The sequence below is a fragment of the Rhinichthys klamathensis genome, unplaced genomic scaffold, assembly GCF_029890125.1.
Source record: "Rhinichthys klamathensis goyatoka isolate OS25496 unplaced genomic scaffold, OSU_Roscu_1.1 h1tg000467l_1, whole genome shotgun sequence".
Taxonomy (NCBI): Eukaryota; Metazoa; Chordata; class Actinopteri; order Cypriniformes; family Leuciscidae; genus Rhinichthys; species Rhinichthys klamathensis.
Window position 1 is genome coordinate 845,878 of NW_026606956.1, and position 19,718 is coordinate 865,595.

The following is a 19,718-nucleotide window of genomic DNA, read 5'->3' on the forward strand; positions in this document are numbered from 1 at the left end:
CTCAAAATTGAATCATTTATATTAAATCTAAATATTTAAATTGATAAACATATAAATTACATTACATTTTAAATTTGTAATTTATAATTTTAAATTACATTAAAATACAATTAAATTAATTGTTAAATAAATATGCTGTTGTTCGGCCTAAATTAAACTTATAGTTATCATAAATGAATGAAATATAACATACTGTTGCAATGAAAACTTTACTAATAATCTTAATGGTAAAAAAAATCATATTGGTTTCATTGTTTCAGCACCTCTTTTCCCAGTCTGTCAGTAACACTCTGTTTAGTTCCTGTCTTGAAGCCCCTCCTTATGAAAGGTGAAATGTGCTCTGATTGGTCGGCAGGCAGCACCAGTGTGTTGTGATTGGTCAACATCTTTAAATGTGTTTCGGAAAAGCCACACCCCTTACATTAACCCACCCCTTTTTTGCAAAGATCTTGCTGGAATTATTTAAATAAGGGATATTGTGACGTGTTTGTTCCCGGTAGAAAACTCAAAAGTGGACTTTGTGCTTTGTAACTTTGCAGACCCATTTCATGCTCAAACAGCAACAACAAGGAAGTTAAAAAAAAAATTTGGTCATTATAGCATAATAGGTCCTCTTTAATGATTTTGACTGCTGGAGACAGTCATTTCAAGGTTCATTTTATGTCAGATAAACAAAAACATGGAAACATTTGTGTTTCTAATACTTAGTTTCCACACTGTGGAAAGTGTCTTCATATTCATTGCACAATGTTGCAAAGCTCACCAGAAGGAGGCAATAGAACAAATCAGCATGACGCTGAGATTATTACTGCTATGATCATCAGCAACATGAACTCCTGACGTTTCCTCTTTTATGGAAAACACCAAATCTGCTCGCGGCACACAGCTGTGCACAGTGAGCACCAAGGGTGAAACACAGCCTCCTCTGGAGAGCAAAACTATTCCAGTCGTGTTCCAAGAAAATTGGTTTTATTGGAGTCTCTGCAGCTGTTACATTCAATAGCATGGAAACAATAACATACGCTGTATAGCGTCAGCGATGACCTAACCACCAACATCATGTCCATACCCATTCTATAATAACCTGAATCTAAAGATAGAAAGAAAACAAGCTGCTCTCAACAAGTTCATGAGCTATGGGCAAAAACAACTAATCATGATGTGCAAATGGGGCTGAGGGTTTGATGTCAGCTGCTAAAACTAGTAGTCATTTAGCAATGAGAGAAGGGAGGAAAAAACAAATTTAATTAACCCAAAATTGCTGCTGTATCTGAATAAAAATATGGTCAATTTAAATGAAAAGGTGTTTGTGAGGGGAAATGTTCATTATTTGCTGAAAAGACGGGAGATGTTTTCTTCCCCGTGTCATTATTCTGCTGTTGTACAGAGGCTAATTTCTGCTCTGCCTGTCCGTGATATGAGAATGAGTGTGTGTGTGTGTGTGTGTGTGTGTGTGTGTGTGTGTGTGTGTGTGCGCGTGTGTGTGGTTCTGAAGAGTGTGGTCGTTCTCGATACCGAGAGAGTGATTAACACAACAAAGACGGTGTTAGCGCGAGATGCTCTCGGTGAGCAGTCATAACAGTTCCTCAGACTCATGGTAACTTTACATGGACTTTCATGGATAACTTGCATTTGCCTGATCCGAATATGGCAATCTTGGAAAGGTCAACGTAGTTTGTGCAGTTTAGGTCATACATGGCACTGTATGTGGGTGTTTAAACTACATTTATGTCCAAGAGGGTTGATTTTTATTGAAACTATCATTTACTTTTTATTTAAGCTATAAATGTTACTTTAAAACTGTATTTACTTTGTTTTACCCTTGTCCTTGGAATTGTAAATATAAAAAACATATATCCTTCAAATATGATAAATAAAGAGTGAAATAAACATACACCATTTCCTTATTTATAATGAACAATTATTCATATAAGTTTTACACAAATTGTAGTTTGTGTCCCTCAATTGTCGTGTGATTTCCGCCACGACCAGTTTACCCTTAAAACATTTTTTTTAAAGATAGTATGGCTATACTAGTTTATTAAGGAGAAAAGAGTGAAGATGCTTGAGATGAAATATAAAATGAGATGTGTGACGAAAGCGAAGAAAATCTCATGATACGAACTTCTCACAGGCCTCTAGGGCCGTGAGTCAAACGAGTAGGAGGTCTCTGCGGAACAAAAGTGGGTGTTTCTAAATTTGTGGGTGTTTTCACACTGGTGGGTGTTTATAAATCATGCAATGAAAATGATGCCCTTCTCCCGACCCCACCCCTAAGACCTATCCACACTGTGACGTGGGCAAATCAGGTAACACAGTTGAAAACGCCCCTCTGTTTGTGGCCTCGCCCCCTGATCTGGTAACTCCTATTACCGTCTGCAGAGACCTCTATTTGAGTCAAACAGGCCCAGCAAGTCTCCGTTAACCTTGTCTTGAAATTCATTGGCCGTGGCTGTGTTTTTTGAGAAACGCAAATTTCCTTGTAGACAATCGCGGCACCTTGGACAAAGACACTGCATGCCAGTTTTTTTGTCAATTGGACTGACTGTTAGCTAGCTATATTAGCATAGCTATAGCTGTTGTTGTTGTTTTTTTCATTTTATAGCACCACCAAGTTATCATTTTTATAGCACCACCAAGTTATCATTTTTATAGCACCACCAAATTTTCCTTTTATAGCATCGCCGCCTTTTTCACGTGACCACAGACGAGCCCATACATAGCTGTAACGAGTTTGTTAAAATGATCTTATTCCATTGAAGAGGGATAGCCGTTTTAGTAAAAGTGACCTTTGCCACTTCGAACGTTTTAACATCCAGTCGCGGACGTGAATCAAAATGTTGACTTTTTTTTAAATAATTATTGACAATCAGACTCCAGATAATCTTTCTGCACTGGTTTGGTTCGCAAAACCTAGGACTAGTTCGCAAAAGTAGGTTTTTCAAAAAATCCAAATTACCCAAAATGTTCACTGGGTGCTCAAATCCGTTTTTTTCGTCTTGAGCCAAGAATTTCAAAGATATAAGACACTTGCGACAGGAGTTATGAGCAATTTCATATTTTGAATTGCTATAGCGCCATCATCAGCTCGATTGAGGTGAGCCTTTGTGACGTTGTAGACGGGGTGGGTAGTACTACCATCCCTCAAAGTTTCAAGTCTCTACGACTTACGGTTTGGTCTGCCAGATCACTTTTAGGGGAGAATGCTGATCCTTGGAAATTCAAACAATTACAATAGACGCTTGAACCCTTAAATAAAATTCGCAGACAGAATATGTTTATTTTGCATCATTTATTTTGCATCATGATTTGCATGAAAATGTATAATATTTCAAAAAAAGGAGTGTGATGCATAAGCATGAAGGTCAATCCCTAAACCTAAAATCCCTAAAAGTCCCGCGGATATAAAGGAATGAGGACATTTCATTCTACCGAACTACCCGCAAGTGCTGAATTAACACTCAAACTGGTCAGTTTATGTAACAAATAAAAATTGTGAGGTAACGCAGCGCTGTTTCACTTGGTCTAGGCCTACTCTACAATATCACACTAAACTGCATTTGAGTATGTTGAAAGTTATAATGGTAAGTCTATGTGTTAGTTTGTTGTCTGTATGAGACTAGCAGTAAGCTAGATCAAAATTAGAATAACATACTGTTCATATTCTAACATTTCATCATGTTGAGCTGTATAACATTGATTCGATGTACATTCGCTCACCTGTCTAATAAAGTACATGCAAGAGCGGCGTCTCTGTCAAGTCGTGACTCGTGAAGCTCTGTCAAGTCGAAGTTAGTCGTGGACATGGAGCTCTCGGCATCTCGAAAACGCCACGCCGATGTTGATCCTCGTTTTATTTCTCCTTTTGTCCCAAAGTCTGCTTGCCATGGTCCATAATGTTTGAACGAAACAACAACAGCGTGAGCGTGCCGCTAGACGTTACGCAGTTTTCCACGTCTGTCGCCATGGTTATGGCAGTACAAGCGGAAACCAGGGATAACGCGGATATTACGTCATTGACATGCAGGCAACAAGTGACAAGGGATGGGCACATAAAATTATGAATTCCTCTAAATTTACAAATTCTTGGAAACATTTAGGATAATGTAAATAGACAATTGAAAGAAATATATTACACTGTGCAAGTGTGGCTTTTGGATATTTTGATTCAAAATTCTTACATAGTGTACCTTTTAAGTCAGCCATTTTATTTAAAAAATCTCACTCTAATCAAAACATGTTCTATTTGGAATATTTTCTTTTGATTGATTATCTATTAAAGCATTTTTTCTTGTGTTCTCCTTCCATCCTGTTAGTCTTGTGTAATATCCCTTAAAATAAAAAAAGTTCCCTTAATGACATCCTCCAGGAAGTGACATCATTTTGGAGGGAAAACAACAAAACAAACACAATGAGTATTAGTATTTTTGTTAATTAATTATGTGGTGTTATGTGTTTTTGCAAACTCAGAGTAATCCATGGATAACTTTAGCTCTTTGAATCAATTGTAAATTATACAAATAAATATATATTCTGCTGCCAGGCAAGTAGTTGGCGATGTCACTTTGTAAAGAATCACTACGCGCCTATAGACCGAACGTGTAATATGCATGTGCATGATGTCACTGTTTTCACATATTCACGGTTTTGTAGTTTATACAAAAACGATAACGGTATAATTTTTTAAAAACTTGCACTTTGAAACCCGTTTTCAAAAGTTTATGTTTTCAAGCACCCGAAACACCACTGTTGTGTAAATGAATGCAAAAACATTTTTTTTTTGAAAACGATGTCGTGTAAACAGCCCCTAAGAGAGTCAACTTTGGTCCCTTGAGCAAGTTTGCCCATGAGAATCAGCGAAAAGAGTTTCCCACTAAACAGAGCCGAAATGTTTAAAGCCACAGGTGTATTTTTCATCTCACTAAGAAGTGGAATCTGTACTCGGCTCATATAGCACGTAGGCTAATAGCAGCGCAACATGAGCTTCAACTCAGAGCGCCCATGGGAGAAGAACATGTCGGCGTCAAGCTCTCAGTTGAGATCCTCTCATCAACCTCTGGTTTCTTTTCTCTCTAAATCCCAGAAATCCGACTGTTTGCTCAATCGATATCCCACTGTCACTCCCAGATGATTCTGCAGGCTGACAATATGAGTGCAGGCAACAGGCCCGGATCAGTCTGAAGTGCAGCCTGTGGCCGTCACATATGAGGTCAGTCAGTATTCCCGTTTTCTCCTGCATATCTTGAGATGTTTTTGAAAGAAGTCTCTCGTGCTGATCAAGGCTGGATTTATTTGATAAAGAACACAGTAATATTGCGAAATATTATTCATTTAAATCTATCCGAATACATTTTAGAATGTAATTTATTCCTGAATTTTCAGCATAATTACTCCAGTCTTCAGTGTCGCATGATCCTTCAGAAATCAGTCTAATATGATGATTAAGAAACATTTGTCATTATTATCGATGTTAAAAACAATTGTGCTGCTTTTTTGTGGAAACCTAATACTTTTTTTTCAGGATTCTGTGATAAATAAAAAGTTTAAAAGAACAGCATTTATTGAATTGAAATCCTTTGTAACATTTTAAATGTTTTACTGTCATTTTTGAGCAATTTAATGCGTCCTTGCTAAATAAAAGTATACATTTCTTTTAAAAAACGATAGTCTACCATAACCATCATAACTGTGGACATTTATCACTGTTAACAATAGTCAATTGGTCAGTGTAATTTTTTGTTGTTGTAAATAAAAAAATAATTTTTTTTTGAAAAATTATAATAATTATCAAATAAAATTTTCTAATATTAAATATTGTTATTTGTAATATAGATAATATTAATTACAGTTTTAATAGATACCCAACTATATAACTGTGACAGAATGCAAAAGCATTGAAATATTTTTCCTCCCGTCTCATATTTTTTTCCATCAGCATGTCCCTTTCGGGGCTCCGTAGAAAGCACCATTTACTTTCGGAATATAGTATTAGGGCTTCAGGCACATCCCTAATACGCATGATGTCACCGTATCCACAGTTTTGCGTTTTTGTAGTTTACACGAAGACAATAATGGTATCGTTTACAAAAACGTACACTTTGAAACCCATTTTCAAAAGTTTGCATTTTCAAGCCCCCAAAAATAGTTCAATGAATCCGTTTTCAGTTGAAAACAGCATCGTGTAAACAGACCCTGATTTTATCATCCATGGTGAACTTTTCGGTCAGTCTTTGCTCCCCTTGCGTTTTAATCTCCCTCTTATCATAGCTTCCCTCTTGTGTCGATCATAATCTCGCTTTGAAATCTCTTGTCCCGTTTTAGCAATTTAGGGGCGGCTGTGAGAGGATTAGCTTTATTTCAGATTCCCTCTGTTGGCCTCATGAAATCCCTGCTGGCAGCTGTATTGATTTCCATTCCATTCTCTGTGATTTCCTGCCAATGGCCAATAACAACTCGGCTTTTTATTGCACCCGACACAAAGAAAATATGTGTTTGCTTTGCTCCTTGTAGTGATTCCTCAAGGGGTAAAATCTGATGACGTGTGCTTGAGCTCTCACTGCTGTGCTTTTAAGGTAAGTGCAGAAATGTTGTTTCCTATTTGCTAACCTGTCGCTTCTCTGACATTCATTTGCTCTTTGACTGTCCTTCATCTTTACTTCTCTTCTTCTCTGCCTCCACTCTGGGACAAAATGGTACAAACACGCAAAAGGTACCTTTGAAAACACTCTGGAACTGCAGCCAATTCTGTCAGTTTTGTTTGAACTATCATCCTTACTTCTTCAAAAAAAGCATCACAAAAACAGACTCGTGTGTTAGTGATTAATATGTGAATAAAAGCCTATTTTCAATGTGTTCATCATATAAAGCATACACTGTAAAAAATATTTTAGCAATTTAGTTATTTCAACTTATTTTTTTGAGTAGAGATAACTAGATTGTCCAGACAACAAGAAATTTTAAGTTTTCTTGTTCTCAACTAGACTGAAAGTTGAATGAACAAGTCAAATTGTTATTTTAACTCAAAAATGTATGTTTAAACAACTGCACTAGATTTTCTGTTGAATTAACAAATATACTTGTTATTTTAACTTATAAATGTAAGTTGAAACAACTGCACTACATTTTCTGCAGGTTTTACTTCAATTATACTCTAATGCTTTGATACTCTAACGCCGATCCAAGCCTGCTGTTCGCGCTCACCTTATCACAACTTATAGCTCGTTCACATTCTCACCAGCTTACTTGGATCGGCGTTCGTAGATCGACTGGTAAAGACTGTATTTCAAAGATGGCTCCTGTCTGTATACGCGAAGTTGACTGTATGTTTAAAATATCTTCTTATTAGACTGTCTGGACACTGACAAAGTTCTCAATGCTTCGGTTTGAAGGTAGGGACCCTCATTATGCTACCGTGTTAGTGTGGGGCTATTTTGAGCCTTGTTAGTGGTATTAACAAGCGATTTTTATTTGTCATTACACTATGCCCAATATGCTAGCGTTATACTAGCTTTATAGGCTAAACTGTTTTTAGAGATAAAACTATTTACATTCGATAATCATGAAAACAAATCTCAGATAACGGTTGACTAGGTAACAATGTGTAATTAGATCAAAGGTTCATTTTGCGCCGGAGTTCTCCTTTAACATCAGGTGTCTTCAATAATGCTCAATCATCACTCAATTATTCACTTAATTATCTCATTAACTTTAACACTGCTTCAGTGTTCATTTAATACTTAACTGGGGATTTTGCTGTGTACTTTAATTGGATGGCTTAATATGACTTAATTCCATGATGTTGAAGTTACATGAACAAATTATGTTTGTTTAACGTAACCCAGTTATGTGGAACCTGTGGACATAAACAAGTTAATTAAGGCTATGTTTACACGGAAACGATCTGAAGAGAAAACGCAAAAGTGGCGTTGCGTTATCACTTTTTATTCTGCGTTTAGACAAGCGTTATGGTTGGGAAATCCGCGTGCATATGGTGACGCAAAAGTGTATGAAATTCGATGTAGTATGCACTCCAGGCGGCTAGATGGCAATGTGAAGCACTGCCACACAACAACACCAATATCTTAGAATATTTTGTACAACTGCTGAAAAGACTCTTGTACGTTTTTCAGAGCTGCTAGGGCAACTTGAAGGTCCGACGTATGGAAATAATCTGACATGTTGGTTGTTATTTTCCTGTACTGGCGCATGCATGTGACGTAAACGCGTACGCGACAAGAGCCACCGTGAGCAGATTTGCGTTTTTACCGTTTAGACGGGAACGCAACGGTGGAGCGTTTTTAAGATTTCCACTCTGGAGGGTGGTTTCACTTTTTTGCGTTTTTAAGCCCCCAAAACGCCGTTGCCGTGTAAACGAAAGGCACATCCGATAAAATATTTGTACGTTTTCACCCGGAATCGTTCTCGTGTAAATGGGGCCTAAAGCCAACATATCGCATGAGTAAATATATTACACATGCAGTACCATATCTGATCACATATACATCTATACATCATGAAGTGTAGTACTGAATATAAAATTACATACATTATGATATATTAGTAAATAAATTGTCACCTATTTTTCAATATATGAAAAGCGGCAATTCAATATAATGTAATGTATTTGTCACGATAAATACGGGTGAACCCAAACGCAAACAGGATGTATAACAAACAGTTTATTTACTAACAAACAGGGAAAACAAAAACCCACGAGGGGGCAAAATGTAGACAAAACACAAAGAGACTAAACTAGATTATGACTAACAATAACTAGACAATACTCTGGAACAGGAAACTCACAGGATATCACAAGGTCTCAAAACTCACAAGGATCACACAGAGGTAAGGATCACAATGAACCGATACAAGACAGCAAACACAAGGAGACTAAATAGGAGAACCAATAAAGGGAACAGGTGATGCCAACTAGACAATCATGACAAATGAGGATAACAAGGAGGCGGGGTAAAGTAACGAGACACACAAGCACATGGCCAAAACCAAAGACCATGTGTTGTACACAAACATGGGTCTGCCATGATCCTGTCTCAGAACTAGAGAACTCAAGGACTAGAGGACAGAATCATGACAGAACCCCCCCCCTTAAAAAGTGGCTACCAGACGCTTCTCAAGAGGACACAAAACTCGAGACATAGACATGAACCAACACAACATAACCAATAATAACAAAGGCATACATGAAAACACAATGACAGGATTAGGGTGAAAAATTAGGAACAGTAAACAAGGGAGGGGAGGTGGAGGCACAACAAAGTTCACGGGAGACTGTCCAGGGTGGGTGAGTGGGACGGTGGTCTTGGGTCTACGGGATGTAGACTTCTGACGAGGGACCCGGGCGGGTTTGGGTGCGGAAATGGTAGACACAGTCCGGGGTTGAGCCTTAACAGGGAGGACCGGGGAAACATACAGAGGCTGGGTGACAGTGGGAACTGCTGCAACCGCCAACGGAACGAAGACAAGAGGTGTAGCCGGTGGTAAGTAATCGGGAACAAGAGGCGCTGCGGCGGACGGTGACGCTGGGACAGGACCCACGGTCTCATCTACAGATTCGAAACCCTCTGAAACAGATTCGGAACCCACACACTCCATCATTGACTCAGAAACAGAGTTCTCTGTAGTAACCATGGAGACCGCTCTCTCTGCAGCTGACTTGAAACCCGCACTCTCCTCTGCTGTGGACGCAGGACTTGAGGGTAAAACAGGTCTGACAGGAACTTCCAGAATCTTTACAAGACTAGACAAGTAGTTAGATAAAGTCTTGGCCGTAACTGCAATTAGCATGTCCTGAGGAGCTGATACTGCCCGGAGGAGTGCTTCTGCAGCTGTGTCGGCCGCCGCCCTCTCTGAAACTGACTCTGAGATATCGTTAGTGGCAACAGACTCGAAAACCATCTTCACTGCTGCAGGATCCGGAATAATCCTCTCTGCAGCAGCCTCAGGAACAACTCTCACCAGTGCTGACTGGGGACCTGTGCTCTCTGCAGCAGGTTCGAGAGTCCTCGTGGACTCAGGCGAAGACAGAGACGGAGAACAGAAAGTTCCCCTCTTCCTCCTCTTTCTTCTCGGCCGCGGAGCAGAGGCCAAAACCGGACTTGAGACCGGTTGGAAAGACTCAGAGGGAACCACAGCAGGAACTGTCGTCTCTGTGGAGGATGACTCTGAAGCCGACTCCCACGACAGCCGTCTCTCTCGTTTTCCACGAAGACTTGTAGCTGTGGAGGATGCTTCAGAAGTCGCGCTGGGACAAGTCTGGCTCACCAACGTGGCCACGGTGAGGATGCGACCCTCTGGAATCACGGGCAGCATACCAGGTGATGACGGTCTAATGGAAGTCCGTGATTCCTTCTGTGCCAAACAGGTAATCATCTCCTGGAACGGATGACGAACCAGTTTCTCCCATTCAGCCAGAGGAAGCGGCTCATTTAGGCCCGCGATGAGGTAGCGTTTTAGTAGGGCGTCAGGCAAGAAAACCCTCCTCTCGTCCACGACCCGGGCGTACTCTCTCAGGGACCACTCACCCTGGGGAGGGAAGGGAAGTTTGCCCCTCCTACTATCAGCAATCGTCTCCTGCCACCATTGTACAAGAGGGTCCGAATGCTGATCAAGACGTGGTGGAATACTGTTTGCTGGGTTCTGGTAGGGTCGGTTCATTCTGTCACGATAAATACGGGTGAACCCAAACGCAAACAGGATGTATAACAAACGGTTTATTTACTAAAAAACAGGAAACACAAAAACCCACGAGGGGGCAAAACGTAGACTAAACACAAAGAGACTAAACTAGATTATGACTAACAATAACTAGACAATACTCTGGAACAGGAAACTCACAGGATATCACAAGGTCTCAAAACTCACAAGGATCACACAGAGGTAAGGATCACAATGAACCGACACAAGACAGCAAACACAAGGAGACTAAATAGGAGAACCAATAAAGGGAACGGGTGATGCTAACTAGACAATCATGACAAACGAGGATAACAAGGAGGCGGGGTAAAGTAACGAGACACACAAGCACATGGCCAAAACCAAAGACCACGTGTTGTACACAAACATGGGTCTGCCATGATCCAGAACTAAAGAACTCAAGGACTAGAGGACAGAATCATGACAGTATTAACACAATATATTATTCTGTATATTTTCAAATATACTGTTAAACCAATATGTTGATCCTTCATATAGGGAAATATATTTTCTTTTCATAAGGGGTAACCAAACTCCCCGCTTAAATGCGCATGTTTTTTTTTAATGTAATATCATTTCAAGATGGAATGTCTGTATGTTCAGAAATTCCATAACTACTGCCATAGATTGCAAACTCTATATCTTTAATGATAAATACCCAATTGAGAGATTAATGCATTTATTGTATTAGGATATCTTTTAAAAACAAAACAACACCAAACTGTACATTTAAAAAAGTTGAATTATACAATCTATAAATAATAATATCAGTAGCCCGTAATTATCGCATATTAACAACAGATAGCTATATTTCCATAGGCCTATCCATTCAACATAACTCAGAACAAGATATTAACAACTAAAAGTATCTTATTTAGATATTATTTTGACAGTGAGAGAGACAATGCTACGGTTTATGAATGTCACGGTTTATGAATTTGCTGTCTCCTTTCTCGTCTTGTTGTGTGTTTGTATGCGTGCGTGTGTGCGTGGCCGCTGATCATTGCAGCTGATCAGCACGCCCGCTCTGATCAACGCGCCAGCTGCAACTGATCAGCGATTCGACCCTTTTTAGTGTTACTGTTGTCGCCTAGTCTTTGTCAGATCGTTGTGGATTTTTCCTGCGTGTTTGTTCCCTGTATCCGTTTTCCGTGTGTCATCCCGTGTTCAGCACTTCTGGTTCTTCATGCAGCGTCCCTGTGCTGCCAAGGGCTTCATACCGGACATTTACACACCTTAACTCTCCCAGCATCTGACCAGCTCTTAATAAACATATCTTTCATTTTGCAATTGAATCTTCTGATTATTTCCTAGACAAAGGTCAACCGCGACTCGAGAAATGTAACAAAAGAATACCGCGAAATTCAGTGCGGTCAATATGACCGTCTATGGCCGAAATAGGTAAATATGTTCATTTGTTTTTTTGCCTTATGTGTAATTTATAAAAAACATTTTAAATGAAAATACAGACACTTTTAGGAAAAGTCAGGTACCAGCAGGATTATTTACCAGCCACACCTTATTTCCACTCGTTACAGCTTTCATCCTACTGAACAGGTACCGGTGTACAGGGGGAGGGGATCCGGCCGTGAGTGCAGAGCCATCTCTGCGTGAGTGCTATTTACGACAGTAAAAGTACTCCACAGCGACTCTAGGGGTCACTGTTTGACAAAAACGGAAATCCTGCATAGTGCTGCTTTAATTCCTGTCTGTTTGTTTTCTGGGTTATGTGTGTTCATCTATTTACCTGCATTGTTTTTGCTGACTTTAAGGTTTTTTGTAAGTTTGTTTTTACTACTGATATAAAACAATGGCTTTTGACACAATATTGTAATTTGTCTTGTTTTTTATTTATTAGATTAGAAGATGTTTTAAACATTCAAACAAAATATACAATGACCATGTGCAAAATTAATATAAAAATAATTTGTTGAACCCAAAGTAGATTTACACAAATTGAGAAAAAAAAAAAGATTCGATTCATTTAGAAAAGCTTATTTTTTCCCCCCATCATTACATAGTATCAAAATGTTTAGATTTAGGCATGACAAGAAATACAAAGTTCAGAAACAACGAGAAACATGTAAAATCTACAAGTTCAGGGACGTGCACAGGAATTTTGAGGGGCAGTTGCTCTGACCTGAAAAAAGGGCACCCCCAAAATTCTGCTAAGGGGCCCTCTACACAGCAAAATCCCCAGTGTTAAATTAACACTCTGAGTGTGGACTCATATAAACACTGAAGCAGTGTTAAAGTTAACACTGAAGCAGTGTTAAAGTTAATGAGATAATTAAGTGAATAATTGAGGGATGATTGAGCATCATTGAAGACACCTGATGATAACAAGCAGAATCACTGAAGGAGAAAACCGTAATTTTAAGTCACCATTATGGTGATCAGTATTTGCTTTAGTTGGGCTCTTGACCCTTTAATCATTAACTTCAGATTTTGTTTGGCTGCTGTACGTGAATTATAACAGCCAGATGAACATATAAAAAAAAGGTGATCTGATGGTGTTGGTTGTATTTTAACATAATCATTATTTCACAATCATTTGACCTGAATCACTGAACTCATATATAGGCCAATTTCTGAATTAGGTTTACTTTATTAATTATAGCAGCACTGTCCTTGTATGGCATCATATTTTTAGCCTTTTCAATAGAACCAAATGATCAACAAAAAAAAAACCGTCAAAAATATTTATGTTGGCACACACAGACATCAAGAATTAGCATATGAATCTCAGCAATGGTGACAAACAGATCACTTCTGAACATAAGCTCATTATTTATTCATGCAGCAATGCATGATTGGAGCCATGAATGAGTTTTTATTGGTGGCACCCAGAATGCACTGCAACATGCTTTAATAATTGTCACCATTGTTGAGATTCACAGGCTGATTCTTGATGTCTAAAAACTGTATCAAATAAATGAATTTTTTTTTGTATATGAGACGTGTATAAAATGAATTTCTGTGGATTACTTTGTAAAAGTTTAAAACACTATGCTGTGCAAGAATAGTGCTGCTATAATTGATAAAGTAAACCTAATTTGGGCTCTATATGTGTTCAGTAATTCAGGTCAAATGATTGTGAAATAATTATTATGTTAAAACACAAGCAACACAATCAGATCACCTTTTCTATATGTTCATCTGGCTGTTATAACTCACGTACAGCAGCCAAACAAAATCTGAAGTTAATGATTAAAGGGTCGAGAGCCCAACTAAAGCAAATACTGATCACCATAATGGTGACTTAAAATTACGGTTTTCTCCTTCAGTGATTCTGCTTGTTATCATCAGGTGTCTTCAATGATGCTCAATCATCCCTCAATTATTCACTTAATTATCTCATTAACTTTAACACTGCTTCAGTGTTTATATGAGTCCACACTCAGAGTGTTAATTTAACACTGGGGATTTTGCTGTGTACCTGACCTGTGACGCCGTGAGCTATGTAAACCATTTGCCATTGCCACACAGTCACACCTGACACTTCAGTGCTCCTAATACAATCCTCCCTCCTTTAAACAAAACAGTCAAATAAAAAGTACAACAATATAGAACAGAATGAGGTTCAAACAAACAATATTTATTGAATAGAGTATTTTCTATAGAATGTTAAGATAACAAGTGAATATTAACATAAACATAAATAAGAAGAAAATAATAAATTATAACCCTGAGCTTTTGCTTTTGGGATTAACTTTGGTTCTCTTGGTACAGCCTGAGAATTTTCGGCATCAGTATGATTTTTTTTTTATTTTTTTATTATGCATGTTGAAGCAATTCTTGATTTATGGTTAGGCTATTATTTACTGAGGGATGTGCATCCATATTGACCAGTATCAACATTTTAAATTCAATATAGCCTATAAATCAATAGTCAATCAATGTTAAATTGTCAATACATTGCTTTCTATCTTGCATAATTAGTGCAGTTGTTTAGAGTTTTTAACTACACTGTTAATTCGTTACCAGGTAACCACAAAATACAATCTGCTAAATTTGTAAAACGTTAAAGAAAGCAGCATGGTTTCCACTGTTAAACAATTCACAGTTCAGTTCACTTCTTGTTCCCGTGCTGTTCAACACAAACACAGTCTCACACCAGAGATCTGGCTGATCTTTTCTGTTTTTGACAGCAGTGACTTTAAACGTCTCATATGGAGGAATCAGCACCTCTTTCTCATCAGGATACTTTGAATATTTTGTCAAATTAGCACCTTCACAAGTGTAGATTTCAAAACAAGATACATTTCCAAAACCCTGTATTACTTTACGATCAAGAGAGGAGGATGAAAATGAGCTCAAACGAACCTCTTTGCTCTGAACATCAAATTCAGCATTTGTACCTCGATAAGTTACATAGCATTTATTGTGTGTTTTCTTCAGAATCTGTATCGCTTCTGTTAACAGAAAGTAAAGTGAAAACCATTTGAATGTCTTGTCTTTATATTTTTCTTTGTCAGTACGAGTGGCACTATTGAAATTACTATATACTTTAGAGTCTTTGTTAGTGTACACATGAATGGCGACTGAATGAATCTGTTGCAAGTTATCCTCTGCTTTCTTGGCTTTCTCTTCACCTTCTTGCCAAGTCTTATTAAATTCAGCTGAGGTCGATTTTTCCTTCTCTAGATAAGTTGTGTTCACCAGGTCTGCCATTTTCACAGTACAACCGTCATATTGATCATCAACTGAATTCAGAGCGAAATCCAATGGATATATCTTTCCTTCAGCAGCGCTGTGATCCTGCAGCAACATGAATCATAATGATCACATCATCAGTATTCATGTCTGTAATATTCATACTAGAACACAAGCTTACCTGTCCTAGAGCAGCTAAAATGAGAAGAAGAGCTTCAATGATCAGCAGCATCTTGATTCAGTCAAATCCCTCAGATGATCCAGAAGATCTAGTGAAGAACAGATGATGAAAGACATCCAGAAACACAACAGTGTCTCACAAATACTAAATCTATCTCTGCAATAGAATGTACAATTAAACTGTGCTCACATAAGACAGTTTTAAATTCATGAAAGTGGCAGAACTGTTTGAAATAATTTCTTAAGCCTGTGATGTTCACTGATATTTTGACCTTTTACTTTATCCCAAAACTTACCTGAAAATACTGTTGTCTTTTTTTTGTCAGATAATGTTTTATTTTCGTTAATTTTCAGGAGGAACGATGAGAAGTGAAGATCCGAAAAGTCGTTTGCTCACAGTCAGACAGCAGCGGCACAATGACACAGCACAACATGGCTTTTTATATTGCAAATAATCTCTGTCGTCATATAATGCATATAGTTTTGCTTATCTGACCTCTGATCATTCCAAGGAATCTCTTAATTTCAGAAAACCTGCCTGGCAAGTAGACAGAAGGCAAACTCCTATAAAACTGTTAAGAAAAGTTATACAAAAAGATTACATATTTCAGCACCTATACAAGTGCGGATTTCAGGACAAGATACAGTTCCAAAGAAACTTGAATTATGCAACAGAACCTAACCCAACCTCTTTGTTCAAAACACTCATCAAATTCAAGTTTACCACCACAATAAGTTGACAGCATAAAATATGGAAACCCAAGATATGTGTGTGCACACTGTAAAAAATAATTGCCATTTCAACTTTTTTTTTTTTTGTAGACACAACTAAATTTGTAGAAATTGTCCAGACAACAAGAACATTTAAGTTTAATTGTCCTCAACTAAGCTAAAAGTTGAATTAACTAGTATAACTGTTGTTTCAACTAGAAAACGCATGTTGATACAATTGCACATACACCATATATTCAAGTTGACAAAAAAATTTAAGGCAGCGGGGTAACAAAGTTTTTTAAGTTGACTCAACAAATTGTTTTTTACAGTGTAGGTTCTCAAAGTGCGGCCCGCGGGCCAATGGCGGCCCGCCGAAACATTTCTGGCGGCCCGCGATAACATCTGTAAAACTGTTAAAACTATTGCTTTGAAAAAATGAATATCTCCGTTTAGTGGTGTTTAGCGGCATCCATAGGCATAAGCGGTAATTACATGGTCCGACCGACCGATCGCACTTGACCTCACTCCCAAGGCCACCAGGAACAGTGGTTGTCTACACAGGAATAGGAATCGTGGCCAACCGAAACCAGCACCACAAATCCCATTGCAATTTAAAAGGGTATGTTGACCAAGTAATCAATATTCAATGTGACTTAATAATAATCTTAACAATGTCAAGCTTATTAATAGCCGCGTTTCCATTACCTTTCAAAATGTTCGCGGGCGCGAACACTTGCATTTTCCTATCAACAGTGGAAACAACTTAAACTAGTCTATCATTTCTGGTCATACAGAAAATAATAATGCATTATACGCAACTACTTTTATTTGTGTAAACTCATAACAAGAAAACGTGCTTTTGTAAAATAAAATAAAACAATCAGTAGCCCCTATACTACGCGCTTTCATGATCTCCGTGAACTGGAGCGCGAGAACTGAAACAAAATATAGCTAGCCTATGTAGGCTAAAGCTTAAAATGTGCACTTTTAAACAAACAAACTCGAATCGAAAGCAAATACCTGATTATGTAATCCGTATGAAAGGTGGATTTCTCTCTAAAAGCGCATCTGCTTAACAGCGGAGATGGAGATATGTTTTTAGCCGACACTTAGAAAACAATAGTTTATTAATAAACAATTAAAATGCCTCGCTGTTTTTTCAGACGCATTTATTATCATTAGCCTATAATTCACCTATAAATCAGGCTAGATCAGACACGTACAGGCTATATGGCTCTTCTCATTCATCACTGCGGGAAAAATATAAATTCCAGGTTCTAATTTGGCCTTAGAAAACCAGTAAAATCGACATGTTTTCCATATTAATTTGTGAATATTTAAAATGTTTAATAAGGGGGCAGAAAGTCATTTAAACAAAAATCTGAAAAAGTCTGTCGATATTTACTTTTTTTGCGCAGCAGTTGCCAGTTCAAATTAAAATTTTGTTCAACTTTGCGTTTTAAAAAGACAACAACCGTTCATTTTTCGTTTTTCAGTTACGGGTTAAAAAATATAGATAATAATATGCAAATCTGCAATAATGGAAACGCGACTGACAAGCAATGATAGAAATGAATGATGATGATGACTTGTTTGGTAAGCTTCTATTTTAAAAGTTTCTTTCTCTCCCCCCCAAAATGTTCACAAGTTTTGCCAGGTTTAGCCTCAGTTATGAATTAAAATGTGTTTATTGCAACTAATGTAAACTGTAGAGATGCAACCTGGTCGTTAAAATAATTTCAAATGGGATTTTCTTTTCAGTTTTTTTTTTCTTCGTTTTTTCCCCCGCCACTTTGCCGGCCCTCAGTTCAATGTTGGGTTCCTAAATTGGCCCTCACCTATCAAAACTTTGAGAACCCCTGATATAAAGCAATCAAGTTTCTTCATAAAATTTGGACTAAACCGCTCGATTCATATGGATTAGTTTTACGATCTATATTTATACGATCTATAAACCGCTCGATTCATATGGATTAGTTTTATGATGAAGCGTCAAAGTGGTAGTTGTGCTGTCTATGGAGGGACAGAAATCTCTCTGGTTTCATTAAAAATGTCTTACAGGTTTGGAACGACATGAGGGTGAGTAATTAATGAGTTTTTTTTTTCATTTTTGGGTGAAATAACCCTTTAATATACCATAAAAGGGAATAAAAAAACATACTTTCCCCCGGATTGTTCTGTCCTGCTTCTTCCATTCCCTGTCGTTCCTCTCTCCATCCCTCACCAATCATTTCAACGCGTCCTCCTCTGGGTCCAACTTTAATTTCATTCCTGATTTGCTTCGCCATCTCATGATCCACCTTCGCTCGAAAGCGAAGAGAGCAAATCTCAATGAGAGATCTCTCAAACACATTCTCTATCTTCCTCCCCATCCACTCTATTTCTGCCCGGCTCTCGCCGCTGGATTTCTGTCACTTACCGGAGCTCAGTCTAAAACATAAGCAAGAGGCATTAGATGCTGAATGCTTGCAGGATTGCATGACCGATTGAATATGCTCGAGAAGTGATTTTAAATCTTTATTATAATCTAATACGGCTAATGAAGCTCTTTTTCACCTCCCAGAACCTGTTGCTTTCATTAGCTCTAATGGGCGGCAGTGAAGGCAGAAAGCGTGAAGAAAAGAGAGACTGGCTCGGGTCAAAGGAGGACACGGTGTTGTGGAACAATTTGCAACATGCTGTATTTATTATTCACTGGAAACCATCACCGAAATACTGTTTTGAATATATTTTAGTTCTTTCTAATAATAACATTATGTTGTCTTATATGTTTTGAGTTTTTTTTTTTATCTATGCATGCAGCAAGAAACATGCATGGATTTTTTGGGGGGCTGTGTTGAAATTTTGGGTTGTACTTTTCTTTGTACCTATCGTCACACTCTACGTTTTTATCTCATCTCAGGATGGTCACCAGTAAAGGACATCAGAACTACAGATGTTTCATACAGGCTGAGAAGATCAGAGAGAGATGGATGGATGTAGAAGCCAGGCTATTTATCTCTTCAGCAGTCCCTGTAGACTGAGCCTTTGTTGATGCTTTTTAAGCGTTTTTCTTTTATTTTTCCTTCTCTGTTTGCTCTTTAAATGGCCTTGTTTACACCGTTTGGGTTTAGAAAATGCAAATGTTAATCTTTCAGTTCTGTTGTGCAGTGCATTTTTCCATTTTCTGAGTAAATCAGTGTGGGAGTGCTGGTGAGGATTTCTGTGCCTGAGGAAGATGAAGTTGCCACAATTCTCCTCTCAAATATCATTTGACTAATTAGATTTCTTGAGATCAAAAAGTGCCTTTGTGTGAGTGTGTGTGTGTGTGTGTGTCCCCGTGTGTTTGGCTCATTATCACACTATCAATTGGCTTCCTCATTCTGGAAGGGAAAAAGGAAAACCTACTGGGGAATATCAGCCACAAGAGTGGAAAATTATAGTTACAATATTCTCATGGAAATTCTAATTATAAC

At 38.1% G+C, this 19,718-nt stretch overlaps 1 protein-coding gene across 1 annotated transcript; it reads right to left on the reverse strand.

Moving 5' to 3' along the window:
* Positions 1-14,721: 14,721 nt before the first annotated feature.
* LOC130071968 (ecto-ADP-ribosyltransferase 5-like) lies at positions 14,722-15,653 on the reverse strand. The gene is made up of 2 exons (XM_056236832.1): positions 15,551-15,653; positions 14,722-15,474 (listed from the first exon to the last, which is right to left on the reverse strand). The coding sequence occupies exons 1-2, from the start codon at positions 15,599-15,601 to the stop codon at positions 14,722-14,724; spliced, it is 804 nt and encodes a 267-aa protein (XP_056092807.1). The 5' UTR covers positions 15,602-15,653.
* Between the last annotated feature and the right edge of the window lie 4,065 nt (positions 15,654-19,718).